The sequence below is a fragment of the Tyto alba genome, unplaced genomic scaffold (assembly GCF_018691265.1).
Source record: "Tyto alba isolate M040663 unplaced genomic scaffold, T.alba_DEE_v4.0 Super-Scaffold_30, whole genome shotgun sequence".
NCBI lineage: Eukaryota > Metazoa > Chordata > Aves > Strigiformes > Tytonidae > Tyto > Tyto alba.
Window position 1 is genome coordinate 6,504,784 of NW_024881305.1, and position 26,205 is coordinate 6,530,988.

Sequence of the window (26,205 nt, forward strand, 5' to 3'; positions counted from 1 at the left end):
ACACTGCACATTTATTTAAGAATGATTTTAATTTCAGGGACTGAAATCACAACTTAACTGCATGAGTGATCTCAGCTGGCTCTTCAATACTACAGAAGTGGCCTGGTGAAACTTACACCCAGTTACAAATGAAAGCTATGATTTATTTAAAAAGTCTTCCACTTTTTCCAAGACAACTCTTTCACAAACAGCACAAGCCCTGTTTCAGTTTTCAGTACACCGTCAGAGGTCTGTAACAGGTAACTTTTGGTTGTTTGAGGGGTATTTTAGAGGAAATGTGTCAGTTTTTATAATCATTTACTTTTTCCTTGTCATACTGCTCTAGATCAGGAAGTCTGCTCTGTAAACCCCTGTATGACATGGGAATTAAAGCAGCAAATGAGGTTTAAAAAGTATGAGAAAAGTACTGAGCATGGGAAGGCTTAGTCTGCCTAAAAACCAACTGTGGGCTCTGCCTAATTTGGATCAACTAACACCTATGTTTATACAGGGATAAGCCCACGGGAAGTGGTGTACATCTTAGTGTTGCTATCATGCTAAAGAAAGAGGAGTAGCATTCACTTCAATAGTACTTTTTGTTTCATTAGTCAGGACCTGCTTTATTCTGTCTTAGGAAGTATTAGACCAGACCAAGCCATTTCTAGAGTAGTGGTAATGCATGCAGAGCAATGATTCTTTGTTAAATATGTTCTAGGGAAACAGTTTAGTTTCAAAAGTACGTGGTATACTACAAAAAACATCTCTAAGGATTATGTGGAGTCTGTTTTGGGGATCATGGGAAGGCTTGGTCCCCTCAGTCGCCGGCACAAAAAGTCACTGATTGCAAGTGTGTAAGAAGCCTCATTTATCACTAAGCGGTCTGTTTATAGGAGCAAGCAAATGAAAACTGAAGTCCTTAGTCCAGTTTTTCCCGTACATTAACTTTTGTTCACAGGTCTTATCTTTGCATAAGTTGTCTTCAGCACAGAGGAGATGAAAGATGGTGTTAAGCAGCACAGCAGCTGCTACCTTCTCTTGGCTTTCAGCACCCTACGGTACCAGCCCCTGAGCTGGGCCCAGCAGGGGTCCTGCCCTCTCCCCAGGGCTGCAGCTGGGATCCTTATCACACAGCACACAAGACTCCTCCCACCAAGCACTGGTATCCCAGTACCGGTGCATAACCAGGGCTCGCCCCAGGATCCACACTAGCAGGTACCGGAGACCAACCCTTCAAACCACGTGCTGTGTTAAGGACAACAGTGGAACCCTTCTAGTCTTTAACTGCGAAAACGTCTTCCCCTTTGCTTGCAAGAAGTGATTTACACAGCAAAGAACTTTGCTCAAGGGTGAGGTTCTCTAATTCAACTACCAGGAGGTGTTGTTCTTGACCTCCCTGTGAAAAAAATCTTTCTATTAATTCCATGGATGGGTTAGAGAACTGAGGAATTGAGTTTTGTTTTGTTTGGTTTTTTTTTTTTTTTTTTTAATTATACCTAATTCCCCATCTTCCCAAGTCTCCTCTGTGCCTGAAGTCAATCTTCTTCTGGGTAAAATACTGAAGTCTTATCACAGGTGAATCCAACTCCTGAGGAGAGGGTAAAGCTTGGTTCAACTAACTTATGCCTACTTCAAAATTACTACAGGAACCTTCTTAGTCACAAGCTTCAAGGCAGACCTAACAGACCGTACCCATTCCAGTTCACACACCTTTGACTTCAGCAGAATCAAAGTAATGCCAGGAAGGAATTTGGACCATGAGTTTATAAAACTATTCTTTTACACAGTTGACTCCAGAAGCTTCACCAGTTGGTATGGGGACAGTGTGATGCAAAACCTGATGGTCCCATCCAACTGTAGTGAGCAAGGCATTGTCTGAAGGAGACCACGATAAGCCTTTTACAAAGTCTCGATGAGAACGGTTTCTGAACCTGTAAAACATGAACACTTCATTAGCCATAAAGCATTGTCACTACGAGTTTACGGGCTTGTGCAATTTCTAAAGTGCTAGTTTGTTAGGATGATGCTCCCCTATTTATGGAGCCTTTTAATCTTCCACCCAGTATATGGATAAATAATTAGCTTAATGAGAAGTCAACAAGACAAAAAGCCACAGTAGTGAATACATTCTGCCTAGTACTTACACCTCTGAAAGGTCTGAGTCAAGAACAGCTACTGAACAGTCTTCACTGATTGAAGCCAGTAAGGGTGAACTAGAGGAGAGATAAAAGACCACGGTTAGAACAATCAAACACAAGAAAGCTACTTGGGGATGAACTTGTGAAAAGCACCTTTCATAGTGAGCCTAGCCCAGATACAGTGAATTAACAGGTACCAAATCTTACAAAAATGTCTTCAGAATCATTTGGCAGGTTGCCAGCAGACTAAGCAAGAATATTCTGTTAGCATCAGAAAGCAAGTAATCCTTCAAGCAGAGGTGACTGTAATTAAAAAAAACCCCACAGTGAGTGGGTCAATAATTCTGAACACTGCAACAGTGTTCTCATGTACACGTTCACACAGGTCTTGTCAAAAGTGAGACATTGTTTGTTTTACTCTATTCTTCACCACTGATCTTCTTGATAGAAAGACCAAAACTAGTACTCTCATAGGTTTTACTCTGAAAACAAATAAGGCTTTCAAACGTTTGTAGTCACATATTCTGTGCCGGTGTATCAGACTGTACCTATGTGTAGAAAATGCAAACCCCGTGATACTCCGGGCATGCACGGTGGAGCTGAGGGCAGAATCAGGATTCTTTGTGTCTACTAGTGCAACTGTTCCATTTTCATCACCTTTAAAGAGAGGAAGGGAGAGTGAAGTTATTAACAAAATTTGTCATGTGACAAGAAAGGCCTTGATTTATCTGGTCAAAGTCAAATGATAAGATCTCTTCTTACCCAAAGCAAAGATGTCACTTTTCTGTGGATGCCACATGACTGAGGTAGGGAGGTGATTACAGGCACTGCAAACTGTGAGTAAATAGATTGGGATGAGTGTGGAAAGAGTACAAAGATATTCCTACACTATCTCATTTAGCACTGCTACTGCACTAAGACAAATATTTAAAAGCTTATTGTGCTTCTGTGATAGTTACAACTTCCTTAGGTTTTAATAGGCTTTTCTGCCTAAATGGCCACATCCCTAGATTTAAAGTTAGACATAGTCAAGTCAGGCATAACATTACTTCTTCCAACAAAAACTCAAACACAAGCAGTGACTGCAGACAGAAACGTACCAATTCGAGTAGCTGGTTTGGGGCATCTGGTGTCCCAGAGTAAAGTTCTGCTGTCCTATAAATCCAAAGTGAATGACAAGGTTTTTACAATTTCTTTGTGGCAGGGGCTAGACATAAACCCAGATTCACTGCAGAACTGCTACTGACCCACATTCAAAACCACACAACCTCTTCCTTTGTGTTAAAATGATACTGCCATTAACTGCAAGTTAGCTCCTTCAGTCATCCCCAGGACAGACACGGGAGCTCCCACATCTTAACACAAACCTGTAGCAGATGCGCTTGGTAAGCTGACTGTCAACTTATCAGACTGGAACATGGAAATAACACAGGTTTGCAGTTTGTAACACAATAGGTGGTTTCTCGGTAAGTGCATTTGACTATAAATAACTAAAGTTAAATCTCATTTTCGTTGGGTAGATTAAGACAGAGAATATGCTTTACCTCACCACAGGACAGGAACACAGTGTCCTTACCAGGACAGGAAGCCATGCATGTCACTGAACCGGAGTGAGCTACCAAAAGCACAAAAGGATAAAGAGCCTCAAAGATTGCACCCAACTTTCCCACGTATTCCCAAAGACCTCTAGAGACACAGCAGCATGACAAAGAATAGTTTATGCCCAAATACAGGTTAACTTTTGCTCAGCAATAGCCAGCTGCTTCCTACCGAACTGAGGAGCTGCCAAATCCAGCCAGAGCCACTGCAGTCTGTGCCCTGTGATGTGCATGAGCTTGGGGCAGCCTCTACAGACAAGAGGTCGGTGACAAAGGGACTTGGGGGGGGGGTTAAACACAGTATGGCCTCTGCTGTGGCCAGAGATCACGATACCACATCTCCAGAGACTGGCACCTCAAACGAGCTGCTGTTCAAAACAAATACGGGTTAAGAGATCAAACAATCATATGCAGGTGGAAGAAGGATTTCTGTACAGAAGAAATACTCTACAATATCCTTAGAGACGCTAGGCCAACTAAGCCTTACAGCATTCATTTTGTGGGGAGAAATGAACAACAGACAAAGAAATAAGGCTGCGCCAGAAACCTGACAGGCTGGCAAACATTAGATGACGGCCCCAGGGGTGGTTTGGCACGCCGGGAGATAACCAGGGATGCTGCAGGAGTAAGCCCAGCCTGCAGCAGCCGGCGAGGGGCCAGGAGGAGCCGAGTGACGGGGCACTCACCTCTGTAGGAGTGCAGCACCGTTTGCTGCGGGAGGTCCCAGACCTTCACGCTGTGAAGAAGAGCGAGCTGTCAGCACCCAGCCCCGGCCCCGGCGCGCAGCGGCAGCCGGGCTGGGGACACTCACCAGAAGTCCCTGCCGCCGCTGACAGCCTGGGCGCTGCCGGCCAGGACGGCCACCGCCATCACGATGTCGTCGTGCTCGTATTTACAGAACTTGTTGACGATGAGGGTTTCGTTCTCGTCCAGCTCCCACAGCTCCACGGCGCCTGGTGGGGCGGGGGGGAAGCGAGGGGGCACCCACCTCGGGGTGCGGGCACCCACCTCAGGGCCAGGGGGGGTTGGGGGGGGGGGGGCACCCACCTCGGAGGGGACACCCGTGAGGGGGGGGGGATCCCCGTTGCTTACCGGAGTCGGAGGCCACCAGGATGCCCCTGTCCGCCACCCAGCAGAGGTCAGCGACGCCCGCCTCGGTCTGCACGCCGGCGGTGCAAAAGCCCTCGCTGGGGGCGCGGCGGGGGTCGGCGAAAACCCAAAGGGAGCCGGCCCAGCACCGCCCGCTCAGCCCCGAGGCGCCCAGCAGCAGGGCCCCGTCTGCGGAAGAGGCGAGGGGAAAGGCGCCGGTGAGCGCCCGCCGCCCCGCTCCCCGCCGCCGCCGCCGCCCCCCGGCCCGCCCGCGGCCCCGCTACCTGCGCGGTAGTGCGCGCCTTCCAGGTGCCGCTCCATGCAGGCGGGCGCGTTGGGCGGGATGTTCCACTCGGGGCCGGCCGCGGTGTCCCCGGCCGCTGGGGGCGGCGGGGGCTGCTCGGGCGGCGGCTCCTCCATGGCGGGGCCGGGAGCGGGACCGGGGACCCCACGTGCTCCCGCGCCGCGCGCGCCGCCGCCGCCGCCACCGCCTCTCGCGAGAGCTCCCGCCCCGCCCCGCCCCGCCGCGTTCTCGCGAGAACTTCCCCGCCGCCATCTTGGCGCGGAGGCGGCCGCCGGTCACCGGGACGGAGGAGGAGGGAGGGGGGGGTTGTGCCGCCGTCTGCCCGCTCCCGCCCGCCATGCTCTCCCGCCTCGTCCTCCGCGCTGGTGAGGCGGGGAAGGGGGGGGGGGGGGGTGGGGAGCGCCGTCTCCCTGGGGGTGGGGGCTGTGTCCCGGCTGGGCTCTGTGCTGACGCGCTCTCTGCCCCTCTTCTCCCCTCAGCCCCGGCCGCCCTGAGGGGCCTGCCGCCTGCCGCCGCCGTGGGGTGAGTACCGGGGCTGCGGGCAGCGCTGAGGGCTCTGACGGCCGGCTCAGGCCGCCGCCCCCGCCTGGGGACGGGCCTGCCAGCGCCTCAGAGACCTGCCGGGCGTCCTTTGTAAATAACGTTATTTTGAGGTTTCGTATCTTTCTGATTAACGTTGCAGGCTTATAAAATAGTTGCGGTGCGAAGGCACCTCTGGAGGTTATTTAGCCCCGCCCACTCCCTCACTAGGGGGCGTGGCTAATGCCTGCCTGCCTCTTTAATTGGAAACGTGCTTGAACCTCATCCATGCGTGTGTATTTCCTTTGTTTTTGTATTTCTTTTTTTTTTTTTAAATAAGAAGCTTATGGAAACTTTCTCATTATTTATAGCGTATTGCACACCACAAGACCACTGCATACAACTCAGCAGCGTTTGGCTCCTTTGCCGCCTCTGCCTGAGAAAGGAGGAGAAGTACGTTATGGTTTGATCCCTGAGGAATTTTTCCAGTTTCTCTATCCAAAAACAGGAGTTACAGGTTAATATGTACTTTTATTTTTTCAAAAAAATTTGTGTGTTTAGCTATGCTTATTTAGTGCTGTCCACTACTTCTGACTGGTGAAAAGGTAAAATTGTAGAGAAGTTTATTTTTTCGCACGTGCAGAAGGAGGTTGTGAAAAATGAGCCAGTGCAGCACTTCCTGGCTCTAAAGCTAGGCACATGTGCTTTAAATAAAGGCTAAAAGAATGTCCTAAGCTTGATCTTGCAGGATGATTTATTTGCTTACTAAAAATCTTTAAACCGAGGGGTTTTTTTCCTGTTTCTGAATGAGCAGAAGCAGCAGGTCCCATGCAAGTTGCTTCCACATATGGTGGGTGCGTCCTTATGGTACTCTTCCCATGGTAGTATTGGGTTTCTACTTCTCATGGTAAAAGAGAATGCTTTCTGTTGCTACCTCTAGCTACAACTAGCTACCTCTTCCGTGTTTGACTTTAGTGAGTCTGAGCTTTGTACAGATAATGCTGCTTTGTTTTTAATTTAGGGCCTTACATGCTGGGAACTGGACTCCTGCTTTACCTGCTCTCTAAGGAAATCTATATCATTAACCATGAGACGGTTGCAGCTGCCTGCATATTAACAATCATCATTTATGCCATAAAAAAATACGGATCTACTGTAGCAGCTTTTGCTGACAAACTTAATGAGGTAACAAAGCAAACCATAATCTAACTTTGTAGTAGCTAATAATTATTCCAAACTATCTGCTTAAATATTTGAAAGAATACTGTATCCAGGCTGCCATGAAAATTTGAGTCTAGTATCTTCAGAATTTTGCTTAAATAAGGTGTGTTTTAGATTTTATGTTGGTATTGTTACATAAGTCTTCAAAAATGAAGTGCCTCATACCTGTATAAATGATTTTTTTAAAGTATGATTGATGGGGAACCCTAATTCTTGTGTCTTGCCATCCTTTAACCTCAACCCTGGCACAACCTAGTTTATGCAGACATTTCTCAAGTCTTAAGAATTTCAGAAGTTAATTACAGATCACTTGTTTTCCTTGCATCTTACTTTCATTCTGAAGCATGTTTTTTTTTTTCTTTTTCCAGGAGAAAATTTCTAAAGCTTTAGCTGTGAAAAATGAGTCCATTAAGGGTCTTGAGACTGCCATTGAACAGGAGAAGAAGGAGCAGTGGCGGATTGAAGGCCGCAGTTACCTCTTTGACGCTAAGCGGGTACGCAGTTCCAGCTCTGCTGTTCACTCACTATACGTAACCTGGGTGTCTCTTCAGTTACTAACAAGTAACAAACCACTTACCCTCTGCCTGTTGCAGACAGGGCCGGTTCCACTGCCTGATCCAGTGACTTTTGCTATAGACTGTGTTGTGCTGCTGGTTTGTATTCTTGCCAAATGTTAACCCTTTGATTTCATCGTTTTTGTCTAGAATAATATTGCAATGTTGCTGGAAACTAACTATCGAGAAAGATTACTGACAGTGTACAATGAAGTAAAGAAAAGGCTGGACTATCAGGTGGCTGTGCAGAATTTAAAGCGTCAGAAAGAACAAGATCACATGATTCAGTGGGTGGAGAAAAACGTTGTTCAGAGCATCACACCTCAACAGGTACTTGCTTTTTTAAATCTGCTTTACATTTTAGTCTCTACAACATTTGCTGTCCGGTGATTCTGGCTTATGCCAGAAGGTTATAGGTCATCTTCAGGTGACTTCCAAACGTGGCTGCAATACATTCCTGCTCTGGAGTGAGAGCTAGCCAGCACAGGTACTAGGTACCAGATGCTTGTGTTGCTGGCGATTCCAGCTGTTTCACCACCTGTGGTGGTGTTGCAGCACAGAGCTAAGCTTGTGAGAAGATACATAGTTAATGGGGCAGGGAACTCACTTGTAAAATTCTCTGTGGAAAACCATGGCAGCTTAAGATCTGCAGGTGGGCTCTAGATGTCCTTTCTTTTAAGGAATGAAGCTGAGAAGAAAAAGAAAACATGTTTGTTGCACTGCATGCAGATGCTTTAATGCAGGTCATTGTTTGGATTTGAATCGCTGACTTCATGAGCTATAATTATATCCCTTTTAATCTGTAACTCATAGGTCTAAAAAGGACTATTTAAAAGGCATTCTAATGCACATGTTGTTCATTTAAATGTCTTTATTCTGAAAGCTGTTTACTTTTTTCTTGCAGCAGAAGGAGAGTATTGCAAAGTGCATTTTGGACCTGAAGGCACTGTCGAAGAATGCACAGGCAGGAGTGTAACCACGTCTGATTCCACTGACATGTGTCTCACTACTTTCTGTTGGAAATTGTATGATTCTAAAGCATCATTAAACAAACAAACCAACCACTCTGCTGTCTTTCACTAGCAGTAGCAACAGTAACTCCTTTCTGCGTTTGAAGTAGCTAGGTTGGTCACTTTATCCACTGCAGTTAGTTTATTGTGGGGAATTACTTGCAACCACAGTGTATGCAAATCTCTTTGGTTTGTTGTTCAGTCATGAACACTTCCGGAGATGAGATACAGAACTTCACAGTGAAAAATTCTGGTGCTGATACAGCGGTCAGTTTTTGATTTGGAATTCTGTGTGATAATGGCCTATAGGTATCTACTGTGGTTTAAGTGTGTGCTGAAATCATGAGTGCCCATGCTCCCATTCACCTAGTCTGATAACTTGGAGGAATGAATGTTCTTGTTTTAAAAATCAACTGAAAACCCCACTTTCATAACAAAGCTTCAAATAGTGATGAAAGCATCTTCCTGTTTGGTGGAAAAGAGGATGTAGCTGGCAGGAAATACACCAAAAGCTACTGGAAAACTTGGCTTTAACTGAACTCACCAGTATTAAGTTTAAAACGGTGAAATGGATAAGTTTATTCTAGAGGATGAGTTTTTCCTGGATTTTCGTAGAAAAAAAAGCTGCTTTTTTTTTGTGTAATGAGGAAAATAGTTTTATGTGTATTACGATAATACACAGTATAAGCCTTCTCATTTTCTTTTTATAGGAAAGTTTTTTCTGTGAAGGATTTTGTTACATCTCAAATGTCCCAGATGAGCAAAGCGCTTACCTATGTGTAATCTCATCCTTTCTGTGTTGGGAAGCGATTTATTTAGTAAATAAACTTAAGCAAGCAGACAGGGGTGTGCTTATGTGCCTCTTATGCCGATTGGTACTACAGTAGGGAAATGCTTAATTTTAGTGGAGTTAGTAAAACAGCACGGTTTTCTACACTTCTGTACAACAGTTAAGAGAAAAAGGTTAGAGTAGAACCTTACTTAAAAGTGAACTAACAAGATAAGCATTTTTTTTTTTCAGATCAACAGTTCCTGAGAACGCAGGTGTTTTTCCATTTCCTGGGTTTTTTAATTAAACAAAAAAAAAAAAAAGTGAAGTTGCTCAACTTCCATATTTGTGTAACCCCACATTTGAATGACACTCGAGCTTTAACTCGTTTGACAGAGGTTCTTTTTGCAAAGCAAGCAGTTACACTGCAGTGCTAACGCCTCGGAGTTCTCTACCAGCAGGTGAGCAGCAGTTCAGCGGTGGGAGGTAAGACGGAGCTGTAGCCCTCGCTGTCATTACTTTCATTGCTGCAAACACTGCACTTTAGACTTGGCGTAGGAATCGGGGGTCTGCACTGTGACTCCTGGGTGTGGGCAGCAATGGGCACCAGTAGAATAAGACGACAGCAACAGAACAAGATGTTTAATGTGAATAACTTGAAAGTTTTGCTGACAATGTGCACTTTGTGAGCCAGGCAGTGAGAAATACCAGGGTAGGAATTTTGTAGTAGGCGGGTATTTCCCTATCTTCAAGGTTCCACCCCCAAATCTGAGAAGAAAGTTATCATTCTGACCTTGGTGGAAAAAGTCAACGTAACTTGAGAGAAAAAGGGGCATTTCTGTCAAAAGCTGCCTCTGATTATGAAAATACTCAAGAAGTTCATTCGGTTCTAGCTGCTGCAAAAATAATACTGTGGGTGCTTTTTTTAGTTATTAAATATACTCTTACCCTTCTGAAAGAAGACGGCATGTTCATCACGAACACGCACATGTGTGCACAGAAACGAGACATGGGGAAGTAAGATTCATGCTGAATAACTGCCGGGTTTGCTGCTGTGGCTCTCTGCCAGTTAGTAGATGTCTGAAAAATTAATAGAAGCTAAGTCTGTGGGTTAGAAGAGGGTAGCAGGTTTGTTTTGCTCTAGTGTGTGTGTGTGTATATGTATATAAATACAACTGCTTTTTTTCCCCTCTCCCCTCCTTTTAGCTTCTCATACTGTTCATTAGTGTTTGGAGAGAATGGGAAGTGGTCCTTCCAAAGCAAAAGCAGGTAGTTTCTTTTTTAAAGAATTTTCTTAGATGCAGTGTTCTTGGCTAAGCTGATAGTGCCGTGACTCAGGGCTGCTGTGGGGTGGCTTCACGGGAGATGCATACCTTTGGGGAAGAGCCGCATGGCTGCCGAGGGACAGTAGTGGTATGAATACATTTTCCTCTCTGGTGGTTCCACCTGCAGCCCTCTGATAGAGAAATGTTATGCTTACAATAACACTTCCTTGAATAGGCACATGCCTCTATGTAGTTCTTGTTGCTTGTAATATTATTGGAGAAACTAACAGGTTTTAAAACCAGTTTTTGATTTTTTTTTTTTTCCTATTCACTTCCAGTTACACCTGAACCCATTTCCACTACTGTCACTGTACATACCACTGTATATACCTCTGCAGCTGTCTTAAAAGAGCCAGAAGTCAAATGCTGGATTGACAAGTAAATGCTCTACCTTTATTTCCTGACTTCAAACACAGTTTCCTGAGACTGTGGACTCTTCCTGCAAAAGAGGAGTTATATGTAATACATTCTACGTCTTGGGGTTTTACAAGGTTGCTTAGAATTTCCTAGTCTGTGCACTAGATATTTAATTCATAGTGGTGCTTAATGGAGATACACACCTTTTAACCTCGTGGGATAAATGATGTATTACCTTTCATAAAGTTTGGTAAATTTGAGCACTACTTATTCTCCAACGCCTCTGTTAAAAGGAGATTCTAACACTATTTTCTGTGTATCAACAGCCATGAAATACTCTACATATCGTTAGCCTTTATCTCTGGCATCATGTTAACTGTTCTGATTTTTGCAGTCTTCTACCTCTTCAGAAAAAGTAAGTGACACAGTGGAGGGAATAATGGCAGCACGATGATGCGGACCTGGTGGCAGAGAAGTGCTTAACATCTTGTGCTGCATGTCTTGATGTGAATGGTGCTAAGCTTCCGTGCTCTCTGGGCTGCACCTTACAGCACTAGGGGTTCAGAGTGACTTCCACAGACCATGTCTCCTCTGAACAATTAATGGATTCATGAACAGGTCACTCCTGGCATTAATCATCCCAGGGGCTGTTCTTGTGGAAGAATTAACGTCAGCACTGATGAATTGTGGTGCTCTCTGTTGGCTGGGTTTGGTTTGCGGTTTTTTTTGGTCCTACCACTGGCCACACAGAGGTCTCACCAAATTCATCAGTCGCTTTCATCCAGCGGGCAGGCAGGGACGTGGGCTGCTGAATGGCTCACTTGGCACTGGAGGCCTGTGGCAGAATTTACAAGCTACGTCTAAGGCACGTGCTCCCTGCTGCCGGTCTGTCACCCCGCTCTTGAGCCTCTCTTGCGTTGCTGTCTCCAAACGTGGTGCAGGTAGCTGAGACTCGTCTCCCTCTCCTTCCTAGAGTGTAAGAGATCCCACCAAAATGTACAAGAGCAAGTCCACTTCCAGTCAGTGACTGAGGAATCTGCTAAGAACACCCAGGTAAAGGTCACAACTATTATTTCTAATACTTTATGCAGAGACTTCATATTCTTGATAGAATGGTAAATATTGATCAGAGGGCGAGAAAAGATGTTTGTTCTTGTGGGACTCAAGCGTTCGTTGACAGTTCTTTTGACTAAGGAGAAGTGCTTGCTTTTGTGCATCCAAGGCTTCAGCCTCTGTTTATAGCAGTTCAGGGAGTTACCTGAAGAAGTACCTGGACAGTAAGAGGAAAGATATTCCTTCTCTGTTGTCACAGGGCTCAAATGCCAAACTCCCCACGTATTTCAAGGATTCTGGGGCTTGACTAAACCACTAATGAAGCAGGTTAGGGGAAATCTTTTTAAAGGGCAAGCATTTCTGCAGTTTTCCTTCATGATACTGACTCTTTGGTGGCCCCTAATGCTGAGTTGACCCAGGATCCTGAGCTAGACTAACAACTGGTGCCATCCAGCATGGAATTCGCTCCTTTCCCGTGTGCAGGGACAGACTGACCGCTTATGGTGTGTAGCGTTGAGGACAAATTGAAAGCAGGAAGATTCAAGCCGAGATGCGATGCTTGCACACTCTAATATTTATGGCTTTTCACATCCCCAGAATGAGGTTGCCTACACCACTCTGGTCTTCCAGCAGAGCCGGACGCCAAGGGCTGTGTGATGATGAAGTTTCTACTGAAATGAAGGCGCTTTCACTTTCTGAACATCAAACGCTACCAGAACATTACATCGAGGCCTGTAATGCTCTGAGAAATGCCAGCACTGCCGTATGTAACAACAGCTTGTTTTATGGTTATAAGGGGAAACTAACGTCTCCTATTCCAAACTGCTTGTGAACAGTTGTGGACAAATTACTTTTTATACTGTATTTCCTCATCTGTAGAAATCTCACTGTACTTGTAAAGTTTCCATGTGTGTCTCCGCTATTGCTTTGAACTACCAAAAAGAATTGAGAAATGAAAATGTTACTCTATGTCTATTCATGTCTGTGTCTTTGTTTCCCTTTTCTGTCACTACAGTATTTTTCATGGTTTTTGTTTGTCAAGTGCTCTGATTGGTTATTTTCTGCTTATTGAAGTTATGATAATGAAATATTTTTCTGCAGATGTCTGCTTCCTGATTGGGTCACACAAAAGAAATGCACAATAACAGTGTGACAGTCAGAATTTCTGGAAATGTTAATTCACGTATTGTTACCCATAGTGTTCTAAATACATTGTAAAAAATTAAAAATCATCCCTGATTCCTGTCCACTTGGGCTGGTGGAAGGTGTCCCTGCCTGTGGCAGGGGGTGGGACTGGATGGGCTTTAAGGTCCCTTCTAACCCAAACCAGTTTGTGATTCTGTTTGTGTGGGTGCTATTGTAAGTGCCTCTCCAGGGGAATCCCTTAGGCAGGACAAGCCCCCCGGGTCTTGCAGCCTCCCATGCGCTGCCGCTGAGGACAGCAAGTCTGAGGTGGGAGAGTCTTCCAAGGAGCGAGAGTGGCTGTGCCAGCTGATGGCAGCACGCAGCCACGGATGGGCAGCTGGATTTAGCTCGGCTGAGATGTGGTGGGTTTGGTGTCTTTCCAAGAAGCACTTTGCAGAGCACTGGCTCCTTCTCTGCCAGCTCTGATGGCTTGTCCTGCCTTCGTGACTGCAGAAGCTGGTGGAAGTCTGGGGGACCACTGAAACAGCCCATGCACAAACATTATGTTCTGAAATCTGGCTTGAGAGGTGTTGTGGGTGAGGCTGCTGACTGTTTTACAGGGTCAGGAGTAGAACTTGCAGTCTTTGTTTTGCTGTTACCTGCTCTCATTTCAGTCATGGCAATTTTTTCAAGCGCTATTTAATAGAGAAAACACCGTATTACTGCTCAAAATGGGCAGTTGCTGAGAGGTTCATGAAGGATTAGTGTGGTTGGTACACAGTTTTTTTGGTTGTTTGTTTAAAATGAGTAATAATGTTACTCTGCTACCTGACAGCAACTGAGAAATAAGGTCTGAAAATTTACCTGGCTTGCACAAATGTTATTTCACCATACCAACAAGAATGCTACTACCTTTCTGTGTTAAAGTGCAAAAAAAAGTGACTCACCACAGAGTTTCCCTGAGACCAGCTAGGATGTTGGGTTTTTCATGTAGATGTTTCTTCGCCGTGAATTGTACCGAGACTTGGCACAACCCTTTCATGTACTTTGAAATGCTGCCAACCCCAGTGCAGCGATTTTGTGTGCCTACCTCGAGAGCTGAGGGTGGGCCGGCCCTTGGAGATGGAGGGTGACAGAGAACCTCCGCTTGTTGCGTGGCTGCTAACGAGTCCCACACTCATCCCAGAGTGTGAGTCTGTCTCCCCCTGTCCCAGGCCAAGTGCTCTGTATAGTCACACAGCGTTTAATGGTAGCCATCAGCCAGCCCTCTGTTTTACAGACAGAGGCATCTGGGACCGCTCCGTCTGCTAATCAGAAGAGAGGTGGGGTTGTGTGTCCTCTGCTTTGCTATTCTGGCTCTCCCATTTTCACTATTTCAGTAGGTTTCTGCTAGAGGTGTTTGTCCTTGTGGTCTCCCTAAAAACAAGCTTTCACAGCAGGCATGTGCAAGGAATTTGCCTGGGTATGGGATAGTCCAGTGCAAATTGTCCAACCCTGGGCGGGTGGGCGGAAATAGCTCGTGGGTCAAACGGTGCTCTGAAGGCTGCGTGGAGGCTAGTGGCCTGTGATATTCCCTGGCATTTTAGAATTGAGATGCTGTTGCAGCGTTAAAAGGGTGGATTATTAAAGCTCCAGTGATGACTTTGGTGTGACTGTCAGGCTGCGTTTCCCTCAGCCAGCCGTGAGTCAGCTCTCACAGGAGAGCTAAATCTTTTGCTCTCCCTGAGTGATATTTGAATACACGTGGACTGTTGGCATGTGCCTTCACCCATCTTCACGTCCAGTTCAAGCATTATTCAGCCCGTTTGGTCTCTGCCTGGGGCTGAACACCACAACTACTTCCAGACTGACTGCTGGAAGTGGGAACCAGGGACCTAGACCTGCATGAAGGTTTTCCAGCCGGCTGATGAACCCGCTCCCGCGGCAAGGCAGCGGCTCCGCTGGCTGCCCCACGGCGAGAGGCTGGCTCCGGCTGCGGAGGTGTCCTGCTGCTTCTCTGAAAGGTGAGCTGGTGCCTGGGGTTGTCTCTCGGGGGCTGAGCAGGGTCAGGTAGCTCGGGAGGCTGCTCTCCCTCCTTCCAGAAGGCAGGACAGCTTCCCCTGCTCTCGGGCCTCTCCGTTTCTGTTCTTTCTCCAGACCCTTACGCTGCCTTCTCTTGGATTTTGTCAGGCAGCCTGCTAGGAATGTGGTGCGGTGTTGCTCCCTCTTTTCTCAATTTCTCAGAAATACACAGGCAAAGCTAGCTGTGCATCTTTCTAGTGAATCATTTTCTGCTCTTTAGGTGGGACCTGGTTTTCTGCTGAAAGCAATCGGTTCTATCAACTGATAATGAGACATTATTTTGCAAAACTCTGATGTACTTATGCAGCGACTTCCTGTGGTGGCCCATTTATTAATAGAGTTGAACTGTGCAACAGGGCAGAGCTTTGGCCTGTGACAAGGGTTACATCAGATAACAAATTGAGATGTCTGATCTCAGCTAAAGGAACAGACGCCAGCACTTTCCGAGATAAATAACAGAATGATGCACTCCCTTTTCTAGATCACTTTTATTATTTAAAGATGGAGAAAAGGGGGCCTGGCCTTTAATGAACTATTTTAAGTGTGACCCATGTTCCCTAAAAGCAGGGTGTAAGAGCTGTGGTGTAATATTTACTGCAATTTCTGTGCCGTCCTAGTCAGGACTCCGACTAAAACAGTGCAGAGATTTCACACAGGCTGCTTTTTTGATTGTTGTGGGAAACAAGCCGGCTGATTTAATATAAAATCCATCTAACACTTATTATTATTCTTGAAAATGTGACAACACTGCAACACAAGTTGACCAGACTCAAATTTAGTCTAAATTGACAGAGAAGACAAAGGGTATAAAAATAATCAGCGAGGACATGCCTGGACTGCGAGCTGCTCTATTACCAACAACAAGGAACATATTTATCCTATTTTTCAGTGGACCCAACCAATCCTTATGTAAAAAAACTAACACTGGATGAAATTTTTCTGAAGTATCTTTTCTGTATTTTGGAACAGTTTTAATACAAAGACACATATACATCCATATTTACATATACATTTAGAGTAGTTTTCAGATCTGTAACAGGTTGTTACAAAAAGAGCAACTGTTCTTCAGGTTTACAGAGGAGCCTTGCAGCAAATTACATTTAAATCAAGTATTAGGAAAACAGTTAGTGATTATAGGGAGAATTAAGCATGGGAATATGCTGTGCAGGAAGAATCCCCAAGCATTGATGTTTTTTAGCAACAAATTAGGAAACACATCCTTGACAATTTTAGGATAGTTGATTCCATTCTTGGTCAGGTAGCTGGGGGAGGAGGGAAGAACTTAAGGATATCATTAGTTTATTTTTTGACAGTCATCTCTTCCTGGCGTGTTGCCCTGTCCCCAGCGTATCTCATTAATGAATAGCTTCAGTGTGTTTGGCAGTTTGGCTCTTGCCTGGTGCTCTATGTCTGAGGTCCACTCTGCAGCCTTCTGGGGTGAGCGTTGTCTTGATTTAAAAGCCATGAGAGTCTCCCACTGACAGGATCTCCCCCAAAGGAGAGGAGGGTCACAAAGCCAGTGCGGCTCCTGGCCTTTCAGCCGGGCTGGTAATTTCACTTGTGCAGGTCATCTGCAGGCGGAGGTGTCCCAGGAGACGCTATCGTTTTATTGGGCAGGTGCTACCGGACCAAAAAAACCCCAAACCGTCAGGGCTGTGTGTAAGCAAAGTTCCTATAACTGGGCAAAAGGAGAAATCGAAATTATAGCAGAAAGACTCCAGTTGACTTGAGTCCAAACTGGAAATGAACAAGCACTGTTTTTTAGGAGCTCATCACAGATCTGAGCTAGGAGCACAAAGTCTGCCTTGTTAACACTGCTCTGGGTCGCTGGTCTACCAAATAATGCTCAAGCCAATAAATAAAAACTGGAAGGTCCTGTTAAATGAAGATGCTTGCCTGGAAGGTCTGGGCTTGGTACAGCAACCACCACGCAGAATTCTCTGGGGTACAATATTGCAGAAGATCGTAAGTGATGCTTTTGAGCTTGATGTCAAATGTGCATCAGATTGTCTAAGAGGAGCTTGCCCTTATCATAAAACAGTTCGTGCAAGAGCAGGAGTAGATGAAACAGAACAAACACTTTCCCATGAGTTTCTTAACAAAGCAAAGTGGTTTATCAACGGTCTGGTGTATACTGGCGGGTCAACGTTCGTTCTTTATTTATGACTGTTGGTCTGTTGTTTGCTCTGTAAGAACTGGGTCTGGTTTTTTGCACAGGATATAGGTCCTTAAAATTAAAAGGTACGTGTTTTTGAACTTCTTTATCTTGCAAGCATAGACAATGGGGTTCATGGCAGAATTGGCATGGGATAACAGGATTCCTAAGTACAACAAATACGGAGGGATCTGACACTCGGGGTAAAAATAGGAAATGCAGTTTATAATGCACAGAGGCAACCAGGATATTGCAAACAGGAAGAGAACAAGTGCTAGAGATTTGGCTGTCTTGAACTCCTGGCCATAAAAAGCTCCTGCCCCTCTCACGGTGGTTGTACCTTGACTTAGCTTTGTCCGGATGATGTAAAAGATTTCAACGTACAGAGCACACATGATGAGCAGAGGGACGAGCGTCCATGTGAAGAAGCCAAAATACACCATGTAATCCATCCTCATCACAGAGGTAAACTGACACCTGAGAAAGTCAGAGTTCCTTGGTTCTGTTTTGTTCCATCCAAACATGGGGACCAAGCCTACCAGGAGGGACAGAGACCAGCACAAACCCAGTGCCCACCAAACTCTTCTCTCTGTAGTGATGATCTTGTATCTGTTGGGGAAGAAAACCCAGACCTTGTTAAACAGAAGTGTTTAAAATACTTAAGGATGGTTTCAAGAACTTGCATGTTCAAATACAACAGGTTAACTGTCACAAAACAAAGCATTAACTTTTTCTGGGGGGGAAACCAAATCTTATTTTGAGACAAGCCCTAATTGTTCATTTGTAACAGTTACTTTGCAGCACCCATAAGAATAACTATGATTAACTTCCCTTCTTTATAATTGTGATGTTCTCAGCTGTTTCCTTTCTTGTTTCACTATGAGCTTAGTATTCCTCTTGCCTAGATACTGCTTTTTTGCTGTCAGCAGTCCTATCTTATTTCTCAGCTTCCTTGGTTGTACTTTAGTCTTTGCAATTGGTTTATGCCATTTGTGGGACCAAACTGTTCTTTCATTCTTCAATTCTATAGGTCCTTTCTCCATAAAAAATGTCTTCTTTAATGCTCGAGGTTATGCTTTCCATTTCTAGCTTACGTACTTTTCCATTCAAAGTGAACGTCTTACTAAGGGCTAACTTAAGATGTCAGTTATTTCTTTTGTATTTTCAGCAAATGCTAAAAGGAATTTTATTTAAATGACTAGCCTCAGAAACCCAAAGAAGTCTGTAGTACTCTTGGCATCCTGTGCAATTAACAAAATATCTGACGAATTCAACTGTTTGAGCACAGACTCATCCTGTGGCCGAATTCTGACTGGCAACAACAGGGAGCTGTCGGCCGCACACAACACCCCGGGGAGGGATGTCCGCGCTGCGTGGTTAACTGCAGGGAGTGGTTCCTGTTGTAGAAAGCTCCTCTTAGGTGGGCTTTTGGGCACAGGTATTTTCTCCATGTGCAAGCATGCCTTTAGAGTAAATGTGTGTTAGAAAAGTGCCAAGTTAAGGAGGAGAGGGGAGGCGTGGGGCATGGGAGAGCTGGCAGGAGCGGGGTCTGTGGCGGTCCAGCACTCACCTGGTTGGCAGCTTCACTCGCAGGTACCTGTCGATCGCGATGGCCAGGAGGGAGAGGATGGACGCGTTAGTGAACACCACTATCAGGCAGCACATGAAGAGGCAGGTGTAGAAGTGGACGCTGATGCCCAGACTCACCACGATGGCCAGGGGTATGACGAGGAGCCCCACCGCGATATCGGCCAGCGCCAGGGAAACGATGAAGTACAGAGTCGTGTTCTGAAACGTCGAGTTCAGCTTCACCACCCAGATGACCAGGATGTTACCCAAAGTGGCAAACAAAGCAACCAAGCACTCGGTACCGATGTAAATGCCATCCAGGCTGCTCAGCGCCAGGCTGTTGTTGGCATGGCGAGTTGCTGGAGGCGCTCCCGCTCTGGCTTGAGCTGCAGAAGGGAGCATGGACATCGATGACCGTGCGCGAGATTCGTTCTCCGTGCCCGGTGCTCAGTTCTTCCAGTGACTCTCCAGCATGCAAACCTCTTCCAGTATTTCACGTCCTCAGCACTTGGGCAGCAAATCAGCTGTTGAGCTCCTACAGAGCTGCAAATACCTTAGCATCCAGGAAACATTCTCCCCTCTGGGCACAACTCCTGAAGCTCACAGCATCCCTTCAGCAGCCTGGTATCAGTGAAGTACTTTGGAAAGCTATTTTGAAGGTAAAAAAAAAAAAGGGAAAGCTTCCGCAAGCCTCCTTACCAGCAACCTACAAACAAATACTTTAACTGCTTCCTCTTCTAAGCCACAGCTTCAGAAGTGGGAGAACTGTAACCAGAGTTGACTGTGCAGAGCTGTCACTTATCAATCTAGATAATCGCTCTGCAGTCACTTTAGGAAATGAGGCAGTTCAGGGGACGTTAGAAGGGTGTTTCGTTAAATTCTAATACTTGATTTAATAGGGTATACTATTTCAGTTAAGGCCCTGAGCCGGCCAAAAAATGCTCCCATAATGCAGGTGACATTTTCAGTGAGAGCCCTCACTGCTGCTAGAAACCAGTATGATGACCAACCAAGTCACGTTCAGCCAGTGCCACAGGTTCCTGTGCTTTGTTTGTGGAAGACAGAGAAAGTGAGGAAAGGTGTGGGAGGTGATGGGAAGTCGCAGGGAGGAGGTGTGAGAGCTGGGATCCGCTTGCTGCGGGCGAGCCCGGCAGTGCGTGGTGCCTTGCTCCTTGGCATGGGTCTGCAGTGAAAGAGCTGCTCCCATTTCTGATGAAACTGCAAAGAGACACAAATCTGTGGGCTCGTGTCAGCCCGCGAGCTGCAGGGTAACCTGGCTCTTTGGCACAGAGAAATGCTTTCTCTTCAGGAATGAGCAAATAGCAAGTAAACAATCAGGTGCCAGTGTATCGAAGCCTTAAGCAAACATGGGTACTATTTGGTTTCCCAGACACTGAGTCCCTCCATTTTTTCCACCCAACTTTCTGGTAAAACTGGTGATGGAGAAGTGAAATCAGCCCTGGGAGGAGACAGAGCCAGAAATAAGTCAGACTTCTTTATTCTCTGCTGTCAAAAGAGTTGACAAATTCTGTTTCCTTGAAATCAATGCAAGTACTTCTTGTTCCCTGACTGGAGGGAGTTTTGGTAGGATTACTTCTGGGAAAATGGTGAGGTGTCCATAGACAGTCCCAGCCTGCAACTGAACTTGGCTGTGCTGGTTTTCTAATGAAATCTGGCGCAGGTTATCTGTGGGTGCAGGAGAGAGACCCGAGGAGAGGCATGTGGTGCGAGACTTTTGTAAGCTGAATGAGCAAATTCTCTAGGGAGCACCTGGGAAGGAGGGGGCAGCAGGCACTTTGCAGCTTTGAGCTGACATGGGAAATGTCTGTGTCCTGGCTGCCAGCCGCGCTTGGGCAAGAGCGGTCCCCGCTTCCTGCGCTCGCTGTGCATCTCCTCTCAACCTCAGCTGACAGCTTCCTTTTTCTGTCACCTACTCCTGTGGCGGCAGCCAGATGCCTCTCATAGAGACAGCTACTGCAAAGCTGAGTTACAGGGGCCTTAATAGTGCCCACCCTCCTCTGCTGCCCTGTGCCTGCTCTTAACACAGCTCCTGAGAACAAGAGCTTGGCACTGCGTGGGGCCTTAGGGGAGCAGCTTGTGTGACAGAGTCAAAACAAAATGTTTCTCCCTCTGTTTGCCTTGTGGTCACCCAAAATCCAGCTGACCGTCTTCACATTTGCCCTCCTCACCCCTTCTTTGTGGCAGGGGAATGGACTAGATCACTCGAGGTCCCTTGGCCCTGTTTTCTCTGGTGCTACACCTACACTGCATGTAATATAGACTGAGCAGGCTTTAAAGAAGCTTGGAGACGGAGCAAGCTAGCTGCAGTGCAGTAGAGCTGAGCATTGGCTAATTCACCCTGGTAGGCAGCACAGAGCACCCAGCTGGGGAGGAGATTGTGCATTTGGGACTGAACTAGAGTAGCAAAATAGCACACGCAACAGGTAGCCCCTGTGATTTGTCTGTAGCTTGATGCTGCCACTATATGACGTTGACTCTTCTGCAAAAGCACACGTAAATGTGCTCAAACCTCAAGGGGACAGAAGGAAGGATGTTGTAGGGTTTGCTATAGAAGGTCTGATAAATGGATCTCCATCGACAATTCGATCTGCTTGTCTTTAAAGAGGTGTGTATGCAGACTGGAAAGTGTGCAGAATTCTAAATGAGGGGCTTAATTTAAGGCAAATCAGGGACGAGCTAGCTTCTGACCTGGCTGTTGGAGGAAAAAAAGATAATTCAGCACAAGATTTCTTAATTTTGGATGGAAACAGCCTCAGGTGTCCAAAATGTCAGTAGGCAGCCCGGATGCGACCTATATCGTGATGGAGTCTATTACTGGAATTTCTGCGGTGATGGGCAATGCCTTGGTGACCTGGGCAGTGAAGCTGAACCCAGCTCTGCAGCAGACCACCTTCTTTTACATCGTTTCCCTGGCACTCACTGACATTGCCATGCGGACCCATGTAGTGCCGCTGGCTGTCGTGGTCAGTCTGGGAGTCGTCATCCATTTCTACTCCTGCCTGTTCATGTCCTGCCCGATGATGGTCTTTTCTCGTGCCTTGATCCTGTCTCTCCTGGCCATCGCAGTCGACAGGTACCTGCGAGTGAAGCTGCTGACCAGGTGAGTCCGGGCAAAGGTCCCGTCTCATCATCTTTTCCCCATTGCTCTCCTCCCACATATTTGTCTTCTCCCTCGTTTGCAGCATCGTAGGGCTTTTCTGGGCATCGTTGGTTCTGTGAGAGAAACTCACACAAAGGCAGCGGTTCCCAAAGTGTAGGCAAGGGAGCACCAGCAGTCTGAGCACTCCTGGAAATTCAGCAATGCCTGGAAATTCAGCAATGCCTGGAAATTCAGCAATGCCTGGAAATTCAGCAATGCCTGGAAATCTTAAGCTACAGGGAGTCAGGGAAGGGTTGCTCATAAATGTGTATGTGCTCGGAGTCTGAATAAGGTAGTGGTTTTTTTTAGGTTTCCCCCTGGGAGACAACCATACTGCTTTACTGATACAGGTCAGAATGAACCCGTGTTTCTGAGGAAAGGACTTGTGCACTGCATCTGTGGGTTCTCACCATTTAAGGGGGATCAGCGACCATTTAGAAGTTCCCCCATAGTTTGAAAATACATTTTAAATGTCAGAAGCTGCTAAGGACCAACTGCGCAGAACTGTGCTTAACTCGAGTGAGGCCACCAGAAGCGGGTGCTTGCAAGCCCAAGTTCCTGCAATTCTTTTTTTTCTGAAGAATCACATCTAACATGGCTAACGTTTCCTGCCCACCCAGGTACAGGGCAGCCGTCACGAAGAAAAGGGTTTGTGTGCTTCTGGGACTCTGCTGGCTTGTGTCCCTGCTGGTGGGGCTGGTCCCCATGCTGGGGTGGAACCAGCACATGAGCAGCTCCAGCTGCATCAAGTGTCACTACTTGGCTGTGATGAGAATGGATTAGGTGGTGTATTTCAGCCTCTTCACTTGGATCCTCCTTCCCTTGCTCATCATGTGTGCCCTCTACACCAAGGTTTTCTACATCACATGGGTAAAACTAAGCCTGAGCTCAGCAAGTCCTCCAGGAGGAGGAACGGTTTTTTGGAAGGAGTACAAAATAGCCAAATATCTGTCCCTCATCCTCATCTTGTTTGCAGTGTCTTGGTTGCCTCTTGGCATCCTGAACTGCATTTCATACTTCTGCCCTTCCTGCGCCATCCCGCAGCCTCTGGTGTACCTGGGCATCCTGCTGTCTCATGCCAACTCAGCCATGAACCCCATCGTCTATGCCTTCAAAATACAGAAGTTCAAAGAAACATACACTTTCGTTCTGAGGACTTACATCCTGCTCCAGAAGTCAGAGTCAGTTATTTCTAGCGTGGAGCGCACAGTGAAACCAGGAGTGAGCACCGTGTGAGCTGTGCCCCGCTCATCAGTCTGTCCAGGCTGGATACAACAACCCAAACAGCATGGGAGTGACAAGAGCGGGGGGAAAACGGCACAGACACCAGGACACATTTCTCAGATCACGCTCTCCGGAGCAACAGTTGGGTGCATATTTCTGTGTTCAGCTAATAAAGCTCTGGCAGTGCGATGGTGAGTTCAGGTTCCCAGCTAACTCCCAAAACAAAGAACCTCCTTTGCATTTCTGAGGCAAAAGGTGGGAGAGGTTTGGGACTGAGGGGATAGCCCGATGGGGGGCTGCGGGGGGCGAGGTTAGGGTTACTCTTGCTAATGGGTGGTTTGCTCTGTTAGTAACAAGCGCTGCTGGGCTCTGTGGGCAGGCGGCGGGCTGGGAGGCAGCAGTGGTCCCCACTGGTGCCCTCCCGGGGTACCCATTTCCCAAGCCCCAGCCCTCTCTCTCGGGCTGCCCCAAATCTTCCTGCGGCTGCCCGGGCAGGAGCCGGCTCTGCAGAAGCTCAGGCTCTGAAAGGCAGCACACGGCTCTCGCACGCAGCCTGCGAGGGGACTCCTGCACCAAACCTCGGCTTGACAGGAGCCCTGACACGAGCTTTTGGCTCTACTTTTGCCCCTGCTAACAGCTTTTCCTTTAAGAGTATTTGCTTTGGCTTTTCAGCTCTATTTAAGGAAAGTGTTTCTCAAGTTGGTGGAGCTAGGAGGAAATACTCTGGCGTGTTGCCACGGAACAAACCTCTCCATAAATGCTAAGGTACTATAGGATGTAACAAGAAGGCGGGCCCCGGCTGCCAGATTTCTGGTTGCACAAAGAGCAGCACAGCAAAGTGCAGTCAGGAGGACCCAGGCCCGGGCGGGGGGCTCGGAGGCCGGCTGCTGGCAGGACAGTGCATCACCCGCCGAAAATACTCTGGCCCGGCTCAGTGGGGCAGCAGCACCCACTTGTGGAAAGGTGCTTTGGAACAGAAGGAAAACAAGCAGCCTTTCACAAGGCTTTGTTTGCACCAGCCCATAAAATTTAATAGCATTAGATCATCCCAGGGCTTTTTCTTAGAAGGCAGGTGTTCCGTGGGGACACTGTCTTTGTTTAAGAGATGCCCGTAACGCTGCTGGAGCTACCAGGGCACAATTTGTCTGTCCTTTTTAGCAGTTGCGGACTGCAGATGTGTTCAGAAAACCGCCCACCTTCAGTAAACCCGCGTCCATGTGCCTGCGCGGGTGTGTGACCTGGCGCTGGAAACCTGCCGCTGGGCAGAGGGAAGGGGTCTTGCTTCGTACCCAGGCTGAGCAGGGCAGTGAGCCCACGGCTCCTGGGCTGTAGGTGAGGTGAGAGACGCTTCGCCAGCTCATTTTGGGACCCTCAGGCCAGACAGGCTGCTGCGGCCGTCGCTGCGAGGGGAGGGGACCGTCGCCTCCCCCAGGGGTGCACGGCTCATCTCTGCGTTCGTTGCTCCCCGTGCTGCTTCGAAGGAGAAATAAAAGACCCGAAGGAAAAAAGCCCTTTGGGCCCCTGTCCCCGCTGATGTGGCCGAGGGTGATGCCACCAAACCCAGCTGAGCTGCACCTGCCCTGACCGGGGCCCAGCCGGGGCGTTTCCGCCCAGCACCCCCAGTTCCCACCGGGTTCCTGCTGGGCAAGGCACAAGGTGCAGTCATTTTCTTCAGATGTTTCCTCCGCCAGGCAGCATCTGTTTCCTGTCCTAAATACGCAAGATCCGGGCTGCCAGGCTGCGGCAGCTCCGACGAGCCTGTACCCTAACCCCTGCTTCGCCCCCAGCCCAGGGGCACCCCCGGGGGGCTGCACCCTCCTCCTCCCGCTGCCCTCCGCCAGCCCCCGCGCCAGGGAACACGGGGGTTTTTACAGCTTGCAGAGTGATTAAACACTCCCTGCGCAGAGAAGCCAAATGGGGCCGGGGCGTGGGATCAGGGAGCGTTTTGGTGTGGAAACCGGCTCTGCCCTCCCCTTCTCGCTATTTATTTACAGGCATCCAACCCCCGGTCCCGAGCGAGGGGTTCCCTCCTTTACTGCTCTACCAACTTGCTCTCCCGTCAACACGCGTTGTGCTCCCGCCAAGAGGCTTAGGGAAACATATGGCTGAGCTCAGGCAGCAGAGCTCTGCACGTCGGTGCTGCCAATCCTCCGTTTATTGCTGCTGATGGCCACGCTCTCTGTGTGCGCACATGTGGATACATATCAATAAATGCTGCCATAGTATATAACCCTTCTGCTAGTGTGTTGGTGTGGTTGGAATACTTTGGATGCTTTTGCTGCCACATACGGTGATATTTTTTCATAAAACCAGTTGGGATTTGCAGCAGGGTGCCTCGCGCAGGCCGATGGAGCTGGCAGCAGGAGGGACAGTGCGTGAGAAGGATCAGGCTCGGCTGCACAGGGGTCCAGGATTCATTTTTCCGTTCCTCCGTGGTATCAGGTGGGCATCAGCCACCGAGCAAAGGCAGAGAGTCTGTCGGACATCTCAGCAGTCTGTTCTAGGCAAGAGGGAGGATGATGCTGAGCGGGACGATGATGCTGTTTTCATCAGCCTCTGGGTTCGTGGCTGTCGCTGGGAATTTCAGCACCCGCCGACCCCCAGCCCCCTCCGGCCACCCGGAGCAGCTCTGTCCCCCAGCGCAGCCGCGGTGCCATCGCCAGCTGTAGTTCAGAGCTGCGTCCAGAAGTGCTGGTGTGACCCAGCCCCAGGCGGAGGAAAGGACCAGACCCCTCTTTGTTCTCCACCACCTTTTCCTCCCCATCCCGCTGCGGGGCAGCGGGCTGGCTCTCCCGTCCCCTGCGCCTGCCCGCCCGGGGGGCGAGGAGCCCTCGCAGCCCAAGGGAAACTCAGCGGTGGATTTGCTGCCACACAAAACTACCCACCCGTGAGCGGGGTGCAGCTGGAGTAAGTTTGTGAGCCAGCAACTTAAGGCTTTGGTTTAGATTAGGATTCGAAGGTGTGTTTTTGGATCGTGTTATTTAGGTGACACGGCGGT

The 26,205-nt window shown here is 47.8% G+C and overlaps 5 protein-coding genes and 1 pseudogene across 6 annotated transcripts; 4 read left to right on the forward strand and 2 right to left on the reverse strand.

The window, feature by feature from the left end:
- Window positions 1–10: 10 nt before the first annotated feature.
- Window positions 11–5,287, reverse strand: WDR77 (WD repeat domain 77). The gene is made up of 10 exons (XM_042800227.1): window positions 5,086–5,287; window positions 4,805–4,990; window positions 4,524–4,665; window positions 4,399–4,448; window positions 3,659–3,729; window positions 3,215–3,269; window positions 2,877–2,948; window positions 2,663–2,771; window positions 2,121–2,189; window positions 11–1,907 (listed from the first exon to the last, which is right to left on the reverse strand). The coding sequence occupies exons 1-10, from the start codon at window positions 5,219–5,221 to the stop codon at window positions 1,748–1,750; spliced, it is 1,050 nt and encodes a 349-aa protein (XP_042656161.1). The 5' UTR covers window positions 5,222–5,287; the 3' UTR covers window positions 11–1,747.
- A 41-nt stretch (window positions 5,288–5,328) lies between these two features.
- Window positions 5,329–8,463, forward strand: ATP5PB (ATP synthase peripheral stalk-membrane subunit b). The gene is made up of 7 exons (XM_042799974.1): window positions 5,329–5,470; window positions 5,585–5,627; window positions 5,996–6,141; window positions 6,646–6,809; window positions 7,214–7,339; window positions 7,550–7,729; window positions 8,304–8,463. Exons 1-7 carry the CDS (start codon window positions 5,443–5,445, stop codon window positions 8,373–8,375), a joined length of 759 nt encoding a protein of 252 aa, XP_042655908.1. The 5' UTR covers window positions 5,329–5,442; the 3' UTR covers window positions 8,376–8,463.
- A 1,043-nt stretch (window positions 8,464–9,506) lies between these two features.
- Window positions 9,507–13,145, forward strand: LOC116965555 (transmembrane protein C1orf162 homolog). Of its 2 annotated transcripts, none has more exons than XM_033009340.2 (6): window positions 9,507–9,664; window positions 10,385–10,447; window positions 10,782–10,881; window positions 11,187–11,275; window positions 11,834–11,913; window positions 12,511–13,145. In XM_033009340.2, exons 2-6 carry the CDS (start codon window positions 10,417–10,419, stop codon window positions 12,568–12,570), a joined length of 360 nt encoding a protein of 119 aa, XP_032865231.2. In that variant the 5' UTR covers window positions 9,507–9,664; window positions 10,385–10,416; the 3' UTR covers window positions 12,571–13,145. The 2 variants fall into 2 exon arrangements, with proteins under 2 accessions (XP_032865231.2, XP_032865232.2); XM_033009341.2 differs by having other exon boundaries at window positions 9,507–9,639.
- Window positions 13,146–15,568: 2,423 nt separating this feature from the next.
- Window positions 15,569–19,925, reverse strand: ADORA3 (adenosine A3 receptor). The gene is given in 3 exon segments (XM_009970205.3): window positions 15,569–17,301; window positions 17,304–17,863; window positions 18,825–19,925. Coding segments are annotated over 3 exon segments (1,053 nt in total). The 5' UTR covers window positions 19,232–19,925; the 3' UTR covers window positions 15,569–17,215.
- Window positions 19,926–21,605: 1,680 nt separating this feature from the next.
- On the forward strand, window positions 21,606–22,154 carry LOC122154085 (adenosine receptor A3-like). Its single transcript, XM_042799976.1, has one exon. The coding sequence runs from the start codon at window positions 21,610–21,612 to the stop codon at window positions 21,946–21,948; it is 339 nt and encodes a 112-aa protein (XP_042655910.1). The 5' UTR covers window positions 21,606–21,609; the 3' UTR covers window positions 21,949–22,154.
- Window positions 22,155–22,164: 10 nt separating this feature from the next.
- LOC104363710 lies at window positions 22,165–25,437 on the forward strand (annotated as a pseudogene).
- The last annotated feature ends 768 nt before the right edge of the window (window positions 25,438–26,205 follow it).

Excerpts from the sequence above, each read along its gene's own strand:
- WDR77 (XM_042800227.1), bottom strand. The coding sequence starts at position 5,221 with ATGGAGGAGCCGCCGCCCGAGCAGCCCCCGCCGCCCCCAGCGGCCGGG. Across the intron at positions 3,270-3,658 it reads TGTTCCTGTCCTGTGGTGAG|GACAGCAGAACTTTACTCTG; the intron begins GTAAAGCATATT and ends TTGGATTTATAG. Across the intron at positions 2,190-2,662 it reads TTTGCATTTTCTACACATAG|TTCACCCTTACTGGCTTCAA; the intron begins GTACAGTCTGAT and ends TCTCTCCTCTAG.
- ATP5PB (XM_042799974.1), top strand. The coding sequence starts at position 5,443 with ATGCTCTCCCGCCTCGTCCTCCGCGCTG. Across the intron at positions 5,628-5,995 it reads CCGCCTGCCGCCGCCGTGGG|CGTATTGCACACCACAAGAC; the intron begins GTGAGTACCGGG and ends CATTATTTATAG. Across the intron at positions 6,142-6,645 it reads TCCAAAAACAGGAGTTACAG|GGCCTTACATGCTGGGAACT; the intron begins GTTAATATGTAC and ends TTTTTAATTTAG.
- LOC116965555 (XM_033009340.2), top strand. The coding sequence starts at position 10,417 with ATGGGAAGTGGTCCTTCCAAAGCAAAAGCAG. Across the intron at positions 10,882-11,186 it reads GTCAAATGCTGGATTGACAA|CCATGAAATACTCTACATAT; the intron begins GTAAATGCTCTA and ends GTGTATCAACAG. Across the intron at positions 11,276-11,833 it reads CTTCTACCTCTTCAGAAAAA|AGTGTAAGAGATCCCACCAA; the intron begins GTAAGTGACACA and ends TCTCCTTCCTAG.
- LOC122154085 (XM_042799976.1), top strand. The coding sequence starts at position 21,610 with ATGTCAGTAGGCAGCCCGGATGCGACCTATATCGTGATGGAGTCTATT.